This window comes from Spermophilus citellus, assembly GCF_964194105.1.
Source record: "Spermophilus citellus genome assembly, chromosome: 3".
NCBI classification, from domain to species: domain Eukaryota; kingdom Metazoa; phylum Chordata; class Mammalia; order Rodentia; family Sciuridae; genus Spermophilus; species Spermophilus citellus.
This window is the reverse complement of record NC_138184.1, coordinates 176468958-176485971: the sequence shown is the minus strand read 5'-3', so window position 1 is coordinate 176485971 and position 17014 is coordinate 176468958. Positions and strand designations below refer to the sequence as shown.

General features: G+C 35.1%; 1 protein-coding gene across 1 annotated transcript in view; it reads left to right on the top strand.

Moving 5' to 3' along the window:
* Positions 1–17014, top strand: part of COG5 (component of oligomeric golgi complex 5) — a 336390-nt gene that overhangs the window by 3011 nt on the left and 316365 nt on the right. The window contains exons 2-5 of the mRNA XM_081282899.1: positions 3418–3557; positions 7272–7329; positions 9465–9519; positions 9721–9790. Coding sequence (XP_081139025.1) covers positions 3418–3557; positions 7272–7329; positions 9465–9519; positions 9721–9790 — 323 coding nt within the window. The remainder of the gene's footprint in view (positions 1–3417; positions 3558–7271; positions 7330–9464; positions 9520–9720; positions 9791–17014) is intronic.

Genomic DNA, 17014 nt, shown 5'->3' with positions numbered 1-17014 from the left:
AATGGCCTGGGGATATGGCTTAGTAGTAAAGTGCATCTGGGTTCAAGTCCCGGTACAAAAATTAAAAATAAATAAAAAATAAAAACCAACAAACCCAACCAAACAAACAAAAAGCAAGAGAAAGAGAGTGAGGGAGAGAGAGAATTTCTGTTTAGTTCTTTTGCCCATTTATTGATTGGGTTATTTGGTTTTCTGGAATTGAGTTTTTTTTTTTTTTTTTTTTAGTTCTTTATCTCTTCTGGATATAATCCCCTGTTAGAGGAGTAGCTGGCAAAGATTTTTTCCCATTCCATAGGCTCTCTTTTCTTAATCATTTCCTTTGCTGTGCATAAGCTTTTTAATTTGATGGCATTCTATTTATTGATTCTTGTTTTTATTTCTTGAGCTTTAGGCATCTGGTTAAGGAAGTCAGTGCTTGCCACTTTATGATGGATTGTTGACCCTGTTTTGTTTTTTTTTTTTGAAAAGAGAGAGAGAGAATTTTTTAATATTTATTTTTTCTTTAGTTTTTGGTGGACATAATATCTTTATTTTATTTTTATATGGTGCTGAGGATCCAACCCAGCGACCCATGTATGCCAGGCAAGCGCACTACCGCTTGAGCCACATCCCCAGCCTGACCCTGTGTTTTCATCTAGCAGTTGCATTGTTTCTGGTCTAACTCCTAAGTCTTTGATCTTTCATGTTTCTTTCAAGTCTTTCATGTTTCTCTTCCTTTTTTCCTGAGCATTCTTTAGTCTCTGATTTATATTATTTCCTTTATCCGTCTCTGAATTTTTGGTGCCCCCCCTCCCCTACTGCTTCTAAAGCCTATTTCCCCTATTTCCCTGTTTATTTTTTATTTTTGTGCATTCAAAATTTTTTTCATAAATCATCTACTCTTTTTGTTAGCCATCTTCTGAATTATAGAACTACATTTTCAAATGTGTACTGGAATTTTGTCTTGATATTGAACAAGCAGTACCAGTTCTACATATGAAAACCTACACATAAACAAATAGTACAAATTCTACATACAAAAAAATGAAATAGTTTTTTTTCTTCTACTTCTGTCTCCTAATTTTTTCCTCTGGTAGATTCTGTTTCCATTTATTATATGTAGGTAGGTAAAGCCTGCGTGTTCCTTATGTAGATTATGAATTCCTTGGCGGCTGGTGTTTGTTTATGTTCATCTTTGCATATTTAATACCTAGTGGTCTAGCTTAATGCAAAACTGAATTCCCTATTTCAGTTACTTAATCAAGAAACTTGGAAATCATCCTTGATTTGCTGCAACTAATAGCCCATTTTCAACTTTTCACTAAGTCCTAAACAGTGTGTTTATCTGATTATTTGTTACTCTTATCAATTCCTTGACATTCTTAGTGACACTATCATTCATGCCTTCCTTATGTCACTTGGGCTATTACCATAGTACTGTACTTTACTGTACTTTGTGGCTCTTCTTTATGGGTGGCATATACCGGTTATCTGTTGCAGTAGTAAATCAGCTTTCTGGGAAAATAGAAAAGGTCCTTATTTTATAGTATCTGCCTATTTCCATAGTGTAAATACCCTCCCCCTGGTCAATTTTAAGATATGCACATGTGATGTCAACTGGCTTACAGAATTCCTGAAAATGTAATAGCTTGCTGCCAAAAGGCAACAAGAGCCAATTATAGCAAACTGTTGTGTAACTAATCCCTTTTTAGTCATCCTCCATACCACTGCCAAGATTATTGTTCTAGAACACAAAGCTGACTGTGCTCCTTCTTGTCTTCAAAACCTTAAATGGGATATAATTTGACTATTTTGGGTATCTTAGAGGCCTCTTTTCAAACTGCCTTCCAACTTCATCTCTCATTCTTTACCTTTTCTGCCTAGCAGATACATTCTATGATGTAGACATACCAAAGTTAGTATTTTCCATATTTGTTAAAACATACCATGGTACTTGCTGTTGCTAAGTCTTCCATTTGCTTGAAATGGCCTTTTCCAGTTTGTCTGTCTGACAGGATTATTCTGAGAACCACTGGGCAGATTGGAAGGAAATGTGGTTCTCAGAATTAAGGCCGAAATAGCAGTATTCTTCTTTTACTTCACTTCATTTTGAGAGTAGTCAAGAATATGAGTCTTTGCTTTTAGCAGAATAATACTTTCAGTTGATATACAGATTAATTAACTCAACCAATGCTGCACATGTGACCATGTGTCCCATTTTTTTAGGGCTTGGGGATGTAGTAGGAAACAACACAACGATCTTATCCTCATGGATCATACATTATAGTAGGTGTAAACATGGATCATACATTACAGTAGGTGTAAACAGCTCAAGTGTTATTAAATACTTTGTTTTGCTTGTTGGTTTGTTTTGCTTTATAATGTCTGTCAAGGCAACCCTATCTCTATCTCACATACAGTTAGGAGGCGGTGGTATATATCTACCTTGAGATTATTTTTATGATTTTTTTTTGGTTGGGGGGGTACTGGGAATTAAATTCAGGGGTATTTAACCACTGAGCCACAAGACCTTTTTGTTTTTCATTTTGAGACAGGGTCTAAGTTGCTGAGACTGGCTTCGAACTCACTATCCTGCCTTAGCCTCCCAAGTTGCTGGGATTACAGGCATGTGCTGCTATGCCTAGCTCTGTATATCTACTTTTATCTCTTAATTTTCTCCATTTTTTAATCACTCACAAATTTGTGGGTTCTTTATAGAAAGTTATCTTTTTAACACATAGTATCAGTTCTTTTACCTATTTACTTATTTTGCCTGGAAATCCTAAATTTCAGTAACACTTATAAGTTTCCTTGCCTATTCTCTTAAAATTCAAGATTCACTTTATTATAACAGTATTCATGCACTGATCTAGAAAGATCTGAGGCCATACATATTATATATAAATAGCCAATTTTCCTATTGTGTTCTCCCTGGCAATGACCTTGTTTTCTTGGAAAAAAGACTATGGTTGGTAGTTATGTTTCAATATTTTACTCAGTGTTTTCCTTCCTTTTGATTCATTAAAAAAGTAAGCATTTAACAGTATAGCAGAGCGGTTCAGAACTTGGGCTCTGCACTTAGACTTCCTGGTTTGAAATTGCAGAGAGTAATGTTGGATAAGTTGCAGGCCCTGTCTGTGCTTGTTCCTCATCTGTGAAATGGGGAAAAGGATAGCTCCAACAGGGTAGCGCAAGTATTGAATGAGTTTGTATATGTTAAGTACTTAAATCAGTGCCTGGCATGTAGTGGACTTGAGTATTCTCACTGCTCTTCAGCTGTTGCCTGCTCCACTCCTTCCTCATTATTATAGGGAAGCATTTATTACAGATCCCAGTGTACAGGAAGATGTCAGAATATGTTAGTTATAATTGTTGTGTTTAATAACTGTGCTTTAGGACAGGATATATAAAGAGTTGTCCTGATTTTTTTTCCTCCAGAGTGTTATAGTGACTTTTTAAATGAAGATTTTGATGTGAAGACTTATACTTCCCAATCTATTCATCAAGCTGTAATTGCTGAACAACTAGCAAAACTTGCCCAAGGGATCAGTCAGTTGGATAAAGAACTACACCTACAGGTAATTCAGTTCTATTAGATCATACAGATTATTCAGCCTAATATGATAATTTAGCCTTTTTGTACAATCATTATTGTTAAATTTAAGTGCATGTTTGTATGAATAAATGCATATCTTACCAGTGACTTATTTTTCAAACTACATTTTTGCTTTTTGCAGAGTTTTCCATATATACCTGTCTAAAACATTTTATTTATTCTTACTGTTAACACATAAATTGATGTGCAGTGACTAATGAGCAAAAAAAAAAATTAGAATGTCTTTGATTAAAAATAATAGAAAATGGAATTTTAGAAAGATAATAATGAGAAAAATTGGGATGTTATGTTGTGTTTGTAAACACAAAGGTAAAAAAAAAAAACCTTTACTGAAATTAAAGAAAGTTGATAAATATGATAAATATTGTGGTGGGTAGAATACAACCGGAACAGTTAGGAGATGGGTCTTAATGTCTGATGTGTAGTTAACTGAATTTTATATCATTTATCATCTTTGAGTTTTTTTTTTGTTTGTCTTTTAAATCTATGAAATGGGTTGGAATGACTAAGAGGAGGAGATTGCAGTAGATAATCTTGTAGGTTCCTTCCTCTTGTACAATTCTGTAATTTTTTTTTAGTACCCAGGATTGAACTCAGGGACGCTGGACCATTGAATCACATCCCCAGCCCTATTTTGTATTTTATTTAGAGACGGGGTCTCACTGAGTTGCTTAGTTAGTGCCTCACTTTTGATGAGGCTGGCTTTGAACTTGCGATCCTCCTGCCTCAGCCTCCCGAGCCATTGTGATTACAAGTGTGCACCATTGTACTGGCCAATTCTGTAATTTTCATAGGGTAGTTTTACTATATATTTCTGGTATTGCATTTTGCTTGAATAGGGACTTAATAAATAATTTTTTAGATAATGAAAAAAATATTCAAATAAATGGACCATGTACCATGAGACATGTCTACTTAAACTTTTTGTGTCTTAGTTTCTTAAATAAAATAGCAGGTTAGAGGATTTGTATGACTTTCTAATGTTCCTTTAACTTAAATTTTTTTTATTATATACAGTTCAATATTTATTGTCAAATATTTAGAAGACACTTTTAATTGTCATGTTTTGTGTCAGGCTGTGGGGATAGAGAAACACATTTCCTGACTTTCCAGGGACTCTTAGATCAGTGGCAGACAGACAGAAGTAATGGCGAACAGATGATGCTTATTTTAATTAGAATAGTACAAGGTGTTTGTGAGATAAGGGAGAATGTAGTTAACTATGTATGTAGTTCTAAGGTGTTGGCATTTTGCAAGAGTCATCTGAAATTCTTTCTGCCTGCTTATGCTTATTTTCTCTATTTTTGCACATAATACATTCTCTGTAGGAATCAGTATGAATTTAAAATTTAACATTTCATAGATAGGACAAGTTACACTGTTAAGTTTAGGATGTGAGAGGAAATCTCTGAATTATAGTATGAGATCTGAACATGCTATAAGTGGTGTTTTTACAGAAGCAAAATTGAGATAATACTAATTAATAAAATAAATACAATAAAATTAATTTGTCAGTGAGATGATTAATATTGCAAAAGATTTACTAGTAGTTAGGGCATGAGGAAAATTCAGATGTCTTCTGGTAACCTCAGAGGTTAAATTAGACTAACACTTGGATAAGAGAGGAAGAGACTTGATAGAATGACAGTGATATCTGAAATAGGACAAAGTGGAGGGTGTCAATGAATGAATCTTTGCTGATTAGGAACGTAAGTTTACCAAGATAGCTTTAGTTCTTTGTAGATACGAATAAGAAACTTTTTATTCATTGGAATTAAGTGTAAAAAATGATAAGGATTTTTCATTCTAAAGATTTGCATAATTTCTTAATGTTCTTAGGAATCGCTTGCCAGTGAATTTTAACTTTTTTTTTTTTTTTTTTGGTACCAGGCATTGAATCCAGAGGTGCTCATCCACTGAGCCATGTTCCTCAGCCCTTGTTATATTTTTTTACATTGAGACAGGGCCTCACCACATTGCTTAGGTCCTTGTTAAATTTCCGAGGCTGGCCTTGAACTTGCAATCTTCCTGCTTGAGCCTCCTGAGCTGCTGGGATTATAGGTGTGTGCCACTGTGCCCAGCATGACCTTTAACTCTTAACCTTCTTTACTTTTGTTGTGGTCATCTACACTGCCCTAATTTTCTTATATAAAAATGTCAGTCTTTTGTGAGGAAGAGGATTTGCTGTGACACCAGGAAACTGGAAGCAGGGATATATTTAAGTATAGATAGGCACCAAGCGCCTTATCTGTCCATATTAGGATATAGCTTTGACGGTACTGAATTAAGTTCAAGAACTAAGAAAACCTGATGTTTGAAAACATTCTTTAAAGAGAAAGAAGAATAACCTGTCAAGAACTAGCTGATTTTTCCATTTTTGGTACAACTCCACTTACGTATCTCATTAGGGAAACCAGGGGCTTCCTATGGTCTGAGAGTTCTTATTTCTTTTTCTTTTTTTTTTTTTTTATTTTTGCAAGATTTTCTTTTCTTTTTTTTTTTAAAATTATTTTATTGTTGGTTGTTCAAAACATTACATAGTTCTTAATATACCATATTTCACAGATTGATTCAAGTGGGTTATGAACTCCCATTTTTACCCCGTATACAGATTGCTGTGTCACATCAGTTACATTTCCATTGATTTACAAATTGCCCTTCTGGTGACTGATGTATTCTGCTGTCTATCCCATTCTCCACTGTCCCCCCTCCCCTCCCCTCCCCTCCCCTCCCATCCCCTCCCCTTCTCTCTCTCCATCCCCTCTACTATAAATCGTTTCTTCCACTTATATAATTTTTCTCCTACTCCTCCTTTCCTCTTATATGTAGTTGTGTATAACCCTGAGGCTCACCTTCCAATTCCATGCAATTTCCCTTACCTCTCACTTTCCCTCCCGCCTATCATCCCTGTTTAATGTTAATCTTCTTCTCAAGCTCTTCGTCTCTACCCTGTCCTTGGTTACTCCCCTTATATCAAAGAAGACATTTGGCATTTGTTTTTTAAGGATTGGCTAGCTTCACTTAGCATAATCTGCTCTAATGCCATCCATTTCCCTCCAAATTCTATGATTTTGTCATTTCTTATTGCAGAGTAATACTCCATTGTGTATAAATGCCACATTTTTTTAATCCATTCATCTATTGAGAGTTCTTATTTCTGAAGAATTAATGTAATGTGTTGAAGCTTAATCTCCAATGTAATAACATTAAGAGTTGAGGGAGTTTTGGGAGAGTAGTAGGGCCCTTATTAGTGAGGGCCAGGGGAGCTGTTCAGGTTTCCTACCATTGAAGACACAGAAGGCACTGTTTATAAGGAATGGGTGTTTACTAGACACCCACCACATTTGCCTGCACCTTGATCTTGGACTCAAAGAACTCCAGAACTATGGACAATAAATCTGTGTTTGTGAAATTACCAGTCTGTGGTATTTTGTTTAGCACCCCAAATAGACTAAGACAGAGCTAGTGAAAAGGCAATATCTCCTCCTGTTCTATTAAACTATAAACAGATGTATGTGTTCCCACTAGTAACTCATTTTAAGCACACTTCCACAACCTCATAACCTTTAAGTGTTTGTCCCATTTATACACCAAGAAAGAGCTTCGGTTCTTTATTGTGGTAACCAAGAAAAATACATTATAGAGCAATTGTTGATTATTCATTCTTCATTTTCAGGTTGTTGCAAGACATGAAGATTTACTGGCACAAGCTACAGGGATTGAGTCTTTGGAAGGTACAGTTTATCAGCTACCACAGATTAAGTATGTTCTTGGGGATGTTAAGAACCTTTAAGTGCAGATGGACCTAATATTAGAAATTGAGATGGGATAGAGTGGAGAGGATTATGCTTTTTGATGACGTTGGGGTGGGACAGAAATTAATCTTGGGCATCTTAAATTTAACATAGCAGAGTTCAGGGCTCAAAATTGTATGTGTATGTGTACATAGTTTGCTACAAAGAAAATCAACGTATATATACATATATATGTGCATAATATGTGCATATGTACATAAGTATACACACATATGTATATATCAATATTTTATTGAACAGAGAGTATTTAAACATTGGGATTGAATGAAATCCCCAAAAGATTATAGATGGAATAGAGAAGATTTCTGAGAATCAAGTCTTGGGAGGTACTCCAACATGTAGAGATCTAGCAGAGGAAAGAAGAGTAGGATCGACAAACTCAAGGGTGTGATGACTTGAAGCCTAGAGAAAAATGTATTTTAGGGAGGGAGTGATGAAGTATGTCTGTGACCCTAAAGACAAAATTGACTATTGAATTTGGCAACTTGGAGATTTCAAGTGGCCTTGATAAGATCTATTTCAGTGGAGTATTAATGAAAACTGATTAAGAGTAGATTGTGAAGAGAATAAGATGTAAGGAAATGCTGACAACCAAGACAAGTAGGGGAATGAACCATGAAACCAGCAAAAAGAAAGGAAAAAAAAAAATCCTCAGGTCCTTGTTAGATTCTGTTGGACTGAACTATATTAATGTATCATTGTATGCTGATAGGAATGTTTTATTAGTTCTAATGTTACTTTATTTAGAATATGAAAGGATGTCTATACTTAAATTTATTTAGATTGCTATGTTTTCAAAATGTGACTGTGCCAGTTGAATATAGAAACTGAGTTTTAAGGAGTAGAATTCAAAATAATTGAATCACAATAATGGAAAGCCTAAATAATGAAGTTTAAGTTCTCTCTGAAAACACTAATAATTTTGTAGTTTTTTCATCATGTTGTAAACCTGGATTATAAAGGCAGTAATATACTTGCTGTCCATGTTTATTTGTATAATACATAATTCATTAATTCAAAAAATATTTATCATGGGGCTGGGGATGTGGCTCAAGCGGTAGCATGCTCATCTGGCATGCGTGCGGCCTGGGTTCGATCCTCAGCACCACATACAAACAAAGATGTTGTGTCCGCCAAAAAAAACTAAAAATAAATAAATATTAAAAAAAATTATTTCTCTCCTCTCTCTCTCTCTCTCTCTCTCTCTTAAAAAATATTTATCATGTACCTGCTAATGATTCTGAGTTAGGCTTTGGTTGGAATAAAAAAGATACTTTCCTTAATATCAGGAATTTATATCCTGGCAGGGGAGTAAAACATTAAACATATACAACTAAATATGTAATTACTTAATATAATTGTGCCATAAAGTAAAAATACAATATCTATACAAGTGAATAAAAAAGGGAATCTAAATTAGTAGGGGATCTTGTTAGTAATTGTTTCTGTTAAGCACAAGTCTTGAAGAAATAGTAGGAATTATCTTATAGGAAATTAAGGGCTAGCTAGAGTAAGCACTCTATTTCCAGATAATGTGGGATCTAACAGACCAAGCTATGGACTATAGTTTTAATATAATAGTGAAGAGGAGACCACAGACAGGTTTTAAGCAGAAGAATAGTATGATACAATTTGAACTTTTGAAGATTTCAAGGCTTTGTTTTTATAGTAGTAAAGTACATGTAATAAAATTTACTATTTTAACCATTTTAAAGTATACAAATTAGTGGCATTAAGTACATTTACACTATTCAAGAACTGTACCACTACCTAGTTCAAGAACTGTTTCACCACCCCAAATGAAAACCCAATACTCATTAAGCAGTCATACTCAGGTCCCTCAGATTTCTTTTGTGGGATAAGCATTGAAGGGGGAAGCTAGTTATAGGTTTTCATAACAGTGCAAGTAAAAGATATTGGTTGCTTGGATTAGGGTGGTGGCAGAAAATGTTAAAATTAGATTTGTATATATATTAATTTTATTTAATTAATTTATTTTTACCCAGTGTGAATCCTTGTACTTGTAATGCCAATATAAGTTGTTGTTTTCCCAGGTGTTCTTCAGATGATGCAGACAAGAATTGGGGCTTTACAAGGAGCTGTGGATAGGTACTGTTATTCATTTTATAAATATATGGTATGAAATGATTTGTTTATATTTTGAAAATGATTTTTTTTTTTTTTGTGGTGCTTGGGATTGAACCCAGGTACTTGTGCATGTGAGGCAAGTACTGTACCAACTGAGCTATATTCCCAGCCCTTTGAAGATGATTTTGTTCTTATTTCTCTTTCTCTTTTTTCCTCTCTTAGGATGAAAGCAAAAATTGTGGAGCCATACAATAAAATAGTAGCCCGCACGGCACAATTAGCAAGGCTTCAGGTAGGTTCTCACTTTTATTTTTATAAACTTTATTATTATTATTTATGTTGTTTTTATAAATTTTATTTCTATAAACTTTATTATTATTTATGTTGTTTTTATAAATTTTATTTCTATAAACTTTATTATTATTATTCATGTTGTTTTATAAATGCACTTATTTAAAGAATATATATCCTGCAGAAATAAAAGAATTGGATAGAACATGAGAGAAAAGGGGACGAAGTAATAAATAGCCCTAGAAGATATCCAGTTTAAAAAAACATAAATCCAAATTGTTAAAGTGAATTATTTTAATTCTCATTATTGCTGTTTAATAAATCATTTACTGTTTTATTTTCATCTTCAATTTCTTTCATCATTTTTTATGGTTTTTGTTGTATAGATCTTTTACCTACTTAGTAAATTTGTTCCTAAGTATTTTATTTCATTTTTGTAGCTGTTAAAAATTGGAGTATTTTCTGGATTTATTTTTCATTTTCAGTGTTCAGAAATACTACTGATTTTTTTGAGAATTTTAAAATATTTTTTAGTTTTCGGTGGACACAACATCTTTATTTTATTTTTATGTGGTGCTGAGGATCGAACCCAGCGACCCGCACATGCCAGGCAAGCGCGCTACCGCTTGAGCCACATCCTCAGCCCAGTACTACTTATTTTTGTATGTTGGTTTTTGTATCCTGCAACTTTATCAGATTCATTTTCTGTTTTTGGTGGAATATCAAGGGTTTTCTACATATTAGATCATAGCTGCAAATAGGGATGATTCTTCCTTTTGGGCTTGGATGCTTTTATTTCTCTTTCCTCATATCTCTGGCTAAGACTTTCAGTATTGTGTTGAATAGGAGTGGTAAGAGTAGATATCCTTCCTCTGTTCCTGATCTTAGAGTAAAAGCTTTGAACATTTTACCAGTGAGTACAATGTTACCTTTGGTATTGTATATGTATTATATATGGTGTCTATTGTGTTGAAGCACACTCTTTTGACAGCTAATTTGTTGAGAGTTGTTTTTACATTATGAAAGGATGTTGAATTTTGCCAAATGGCTTTTCTGCACATGTTGACAGGATCATATGTTTTTTTTTCTTCAATGTGTTAATGTGATCAATCACTTTCATTGATTTGTGTATGTTGAACCGTCTTTGTATCCCAAGGATAAATACCCTTTGGTCATTGTAATGATCCTTATAATATGTTGTTGAATTTGATAGTATTTTGTTGAGAATTTTGCATCTATATTGATTAGGGATATTGACCTGTAATTTTCTCTTCTTGTAGTGTCTTTGCTTGGTCTTGGTATCAGGGTATGCTAACCTCAAAAAATGAGTTTAAAAGCATCCCCTCCTCTTCTGTGTTTTGAAAGAGGGAGAACAATTGGTGTTAATCTTTAAATGTTTGTCAGAATTTCATAAGTGAAAGTGTTAAGTTCCTGAACTTTGCTTTGATGGGATACTTTTTATTATAGATTCAATTTTGTTACTTATTATTGGTCTGTTCAGATTTTGTTTCCTCATGATTTAGTCTTGGTAGGTTGTATATGTCTAGGAATTTATTCAATTTGTTGCTCTATAATTTTTCATAAATTATGATCCTTGTATTTCTGAGGTATCAATTGTAATTTGAGCCCTTTTTTTTCCTTAGTCTAATTAAAGTTTTTTTGAATTTGTGTATCTTTTCAAAACATCAGTTCTTAGTTTTGTTGATTTGAGGGGCAGTTCTGGGGATTGAACTCAAGGCCTCATGCATTGCTAGGTGTGAACTGAACTATACCTTAGTTGATCTTTCCTATTCTTTTTTTTTCCTTATACATTTATTTATTTATTTATTTATATTTATTTTTTAGGTGTAGATGGACACAACACAATGTCTTTATTTTTTTTATGAGGTGCTGAGGATCAAACCCGGGTCCTGCCTGTGCTAGGGGGGCGCTCTACTGCTGAGCCACAATCCCAGCACCTATTTATTTATTTTATTGGGTTTATTTTATTTTATTTTAAGGTTTGAACCCAGTGCCTCACACGTGCTAGGCAAGTACTCTACCACTGAGCCACAACCCCAGCGCCTCCTATTATGTTTTTAATCTTTTATTTCTTCTATTTCTGCTTTGATCTGTATTATTTTCTTTCATCTAATAACTTTAGGCTTAGTTTTTTTTTTTTCCTAGTTCTTGAGATTTAATGTTACTAGCTCATTTGAGATTTTCTATTTTGATGTGGGTGTTTATTGCTATAGAATTCCATCTCAGAATTACTTTTGCTTTATCCCATAAGTTTTGGTATGTTGTGTATTGTCCATTTTTGTTTTTCTAGAGATATTTTAAAATTTCCCTTTTAATTTCTTTTTTTGATCCATGGTTGTTTGGGATCATGCTGTTTAATTTCCACATTTGTAAATTTTCCAGAATTTAACCTGTTATTGATTTCTAGTTTCATATCATTGTGATCAGAAGAGATACTTGGTATAATTTTAGTTTTCTTCTATTTTTTAAGACTTGTTTTGTGGCCTAACATATGATCTATCTTGAGGAGTGTTCCTTTGAAGTTGAGAAGAATATATATTCTGCTGCTCTTGGATGGAATGTTCTATAAATGTCTGTTAGATCCATTTGGTGTACAGTGTGGTTCAGGTCTGCTATTTCCTTACTTCTTGGTGATCTGTACATTGCTTAAGGTGGGGTATTGAAGTCCCCTATTATTTGGCATTTCTCTCTCTCTCTTGCTCACTCAATTGATAGATTGGTATTAGCTTTAAATATTAAGGTACCTCTATGTATTGTGCATATATAATTATGGTTTTTATGTCATCTTACTGAATTGACCTCCTTTATCTTTATAAAATGATTTGTCTCTTTTTACGGTTTTTGGCCTATAGCCTGTTTTATCAATGTAGCTGTAGCTAGCTCTTGTCTCTTTAGTTTCCATTTTTATTTTCTACTTCTTCATGTTCCTCACGTTCAGTCTGTGTATATTCCTAAAAGTGAAATGAGTGTCTTAGGGAATGCATAGTTGGGTCTTTTGTTTTTATAAAAAATTTATTCAGTCACTGTGTCTTTTGACTGTGATAGTTGACTGTGATACTGTTGTTACTTTGTTGATTGTTTTCTGTTTCTTTTGTGGGTCCTTTACTCCTTTCTTGCTGTCTTTCTTTATGATAAGGTGATTTTAAAATTTTTGAGATACTTTGATTTCTTTTCATTTATTTTTTGGGACTCTAGGGATTGAACCCAGGGCCTTTTGAATGCTAAACCCATGTTGTACCACCGAGCTACATCCCAAATCCTCTTATTTTTTATTCTTTTAATGTATCTATGAACAGATCTTGATGATTATCATGAGACTTTTTCGTAAAACACCCTATAGTTATAACAAGTTATTTTACACTGATCACAATTGAACTTTGCACAAAACCTTTTTATTTACTCCACCCTGTATTTTATATTTTGATGTACCCATTTATATCTTATTATTGCATATTTCTTAAAAATTATTGTAGCCATGATTTAATTTTTTTTTTCTTTTAACCTTCCTGCTAAAGATACATGTGACTTGCATACCACCATTACAATATTAACGTACAGTAGTTCTCCATCTATTGTTTGGATTTCTGTGGTTTCACTTGTCGGTGATCAACTATGGTCCAAACATATTAATTGGAAATTTTCAGAAATAAACAATTTATGTTTTAAGTTGCACATTGTTTTAAGTAGCAGGATTAAATCTTGTACTATTCTGCTCCATTCTGTGCAGGATATGAATTATCTCTTTGTCTAGTATATCCATAGTGTATATGCTATACACACCTTTTAGTTACTTAGTCTCATCAGATTGACTATTATGACATTGCAGTACTTGTATTTGGGGTACATTTCATCTGTGGATTAAGGCATTCAACAGGAATTCTCAGACTGTATTTCTCATGGATAATGGGACTGACTACGTGTTCTGAATTTGAATGTGTACTTGCTTTTATCAGTGCTTTCTACTTTCATATATTTTCATGTCACTAATTATCATCTTTTGTTGAAAAACTCCCTTTAGCATTTCTTGTAAGGCAGTCTAGTGGTGATGAACTTTCTCAGCTTTTGTTAGGGAAAGCTAATTTTTTTCCTTAATTTCTGAAGGATAGTTTTGCTGATAAAAGTATTTTTAGTTGGCAGTATTTTTCTTTTAGCATGTTGAATTGATCTCTCCTGGCCTGTATGGCTTCTGCTGGAAAATCTGCTTTTTAGTTGTATTGAAATTCCTTTGTATACAATATGCCTCTTTGCTCTTGCTGCTTTCAAGATCTTGGTTTTATCTTTGATTTTTAAAGTTTATTTTGCTCTGGTGAAATTGGGGATCTTTTAGAGATTCCTGTCCTTGGATTTTTGTCTTTCCTAGAATTGGTAAGCTTGTCATCTTTTCTGCCCATTTCTCTGCCTCTTCTGGCCTACATTGGTGTGTTTGATGGTAACTACTATAAGCTTTTTTTGCTTTTTAAAATTCTTTTATCTTTATATTTGTCTGATTCAGTAGTTAAACCTGTCTCTGAGGTCACTGATTCTTTCCTTTGCATGATCAAGTCAGCTGTTGAAATGTATGGATATTTTCTCATTATTGTGTTCTTTTTTATAGTTTCAATTAATTGTTGAAATTCTCATTTTGTTTTTTTGTCCTTTCTCTCATTCCATTTAGCTGTGTTTTTTGGTTGCTTTCTGAGCTGCTTTAAGGTGATTATTTTGAATTCTTTGGAAGTATGTAAATCTCTATTCCTTAATGGTTGGTTATTGGTGCTTTATTTTGTTTTCTTTGATGGTTTCCCTGATTATTAGTGATCCTTGTTGCCTTGTGTTGGTATCTGCACATTTAAAGAATTAGGACTTATTCCTGTCTATGCAGACTATATTTGACTGGGAACGCCTTTCCGCATTGAGCCTGTTCAGAGATTGTGGGTAGAGCATCTGGTGTGGTTCAGGTGCAGGCTTGTTGCTGGGGTCCTTGGGGTAGGCTGTTTTGGTACCTGATCATCAGTTGGACAAGTTTGGCTTCAGGGCCCAAAGCATTGGATCTGGAGCCTATGTCCAATGAGGAAGGTCTTTGAGATCTTTTCAGATTTTGGAGATCTTTGAGATTCCTGTCCTTGGATATTTGTCTTTCCTAGAATTGGCAAGCTGTTGTCATAAATTTTCTGCCCCTGTTTCTCTGCTTTTTCTGGCCTACATTGGTGTGTTTGATGGTGTTTCATTACTACTCTAAGTTTTTTGTTTTTGATGAAAGAACAAACAAGGCTTGTCGTTGGAGCAAATGCCTGTTTATTGAGGAACAGCTCTGCATATTTATAGAGCCAGGGGTGGTTTGACAGTTGGCATGGGGTGCTTTTTGATTGGAGGGTAAGGATCAGGTGAGTCAGCAGGGCTAGTCTGATTGGTGGGTAGGATCAGGTGAGCCAGCAGGGCTCTGATTGGTGGGTAAGGATCATGTGAGCCAGCAGGGCTCACCATTGGACGGCTCTTCTTGGGGGATGGGGGAAGTTAGTCTTTGGAGCCGGTGCAACTCCCAACAGTTTGTAAATTTGTATCAGCTTGGGTCTGCTGGTTTAGGCCTTCATCCTGGGTCCGTAGTGCTAGGTTAGCTCCCACTGTGGTGGATCTGTTGACTTAGCTTTACTCTTACGTGACTGGAGCCTGTATTTGTGAGGGCCAGCCTGAAACCTATTTCCTTGGACACTGATCTGATACTGGGACTGACTCAGAGCCTGAATCTGCAAGATGAAGCTAAGTGCTAGAACATTCTGGTACCCAGATCCTCTGGGACAGATTTGAAACCTGAATCCATGGGTGTGGCCTGGATTTGTGGTGAGTCTGGGTTGTAAGTCTGTGGGTTGGGTCTTTGTCCTGAGTCTACTAGGGGTAGCCTGGGGCATGAATGAATCTATAGGGGAGTTTCTGGACCTCTTTTATATATAGTATTGGCCTGGAATGTAGGTCTGTGAGGGTTGGCCTGGAGCTTGGGTAATAAGGACAGGTCTAAGTTATGGTTTTGTGACTCGGTGTTGTGTTCTACTGGCATGGGCCTAGACACTTGGTCTGCTGGAGCAGACTGGGATGCTGGGTTTGCTGAAAAGTGGGGCCACAGTGGCAGATCTGGAGTTTTTCTCTGGTGTCTGGCTTTGTCTGAGGCTATAGATGCCTATATGGTATTGTGGTGGGCCTGAACTGGGGCCACGTGATCTGGTTTGGGGCATGATGCTGCGGGGGCTTGCCTGATTCTAGTGTCTCTGGGTGCTAAGCTGATGCAGAGGGCAGACTTGAAGCCTAGCTAGGTCTGTGGTGCTGTCTGGTGCTGAATTAGTCCTGGAGATAAGTCTGTAATGCTAACCTGGAGTCTGGGCCACAGGGTTGGCTTATTGCTTGAATAGACCCAAAATATGGGGCTACTCAGAGACTGTGTTTTTGGGGTATTAACCTGGTGGTGGGATGGGTCAGGAGGTCTGGTCTGCAAGTGCTGGCACAGAATGTGGGATATTAGGGTTTGTCTGATACTGGCTTTCACTGTTGAATGCTTGCTGTTAGGGTCCAAGCCAAAATCCAGTGCTCATTTCTTTCTCTGTCCCTCTCCCAGAAGGTATTTTTGTGCCAAGGTGCCTGGGGTGGGGAAAGGGTACATGGCCATTTCTATTAATGTGTCATTTCTTATTTCTGTGCTATACTCAGATTCTGTAATGTCTCACCTGCTTTTCTTTGATCTTGTGAAGGTATTTTTGTGCTTGGAAAAATTATGCAAATTATTGTGGCTGCAAGCAGAAATGCTGGAAATTATGTTATCTTGCTGACATAATTCTTCAACATCTCGTGTTGATTTTTTTTGTTTTTTTATGTTATCTAAAACTGCAGTACCCAACTTTTTGAAAATAGTATGCCTTTAAAAAATGATTCTCCATGTTGATTGTTTAGTTGCTTAATTTTTATTGCTGTAGAATATTCTGCCGATTTCATATAAATGGATCATACATCTGAGGCATTTTATGTTTGGCTTCCTTCATTTGGCATAGTATTTTCAAGATTTATTCATTTTGCAGGATAGATCATTCATCCTTTATTTTAAAGACTAATAGTATTTCATTGTGTGAGTATGCCACTTTTTGTTTATCTATTGGTTGATGGACATTTTTTCTGCTTTTTAGCAATTATAAATTAAGGCTGCTATGAACAAGTTTTGTGTCTAATTTTTTTGTGTGGACATATT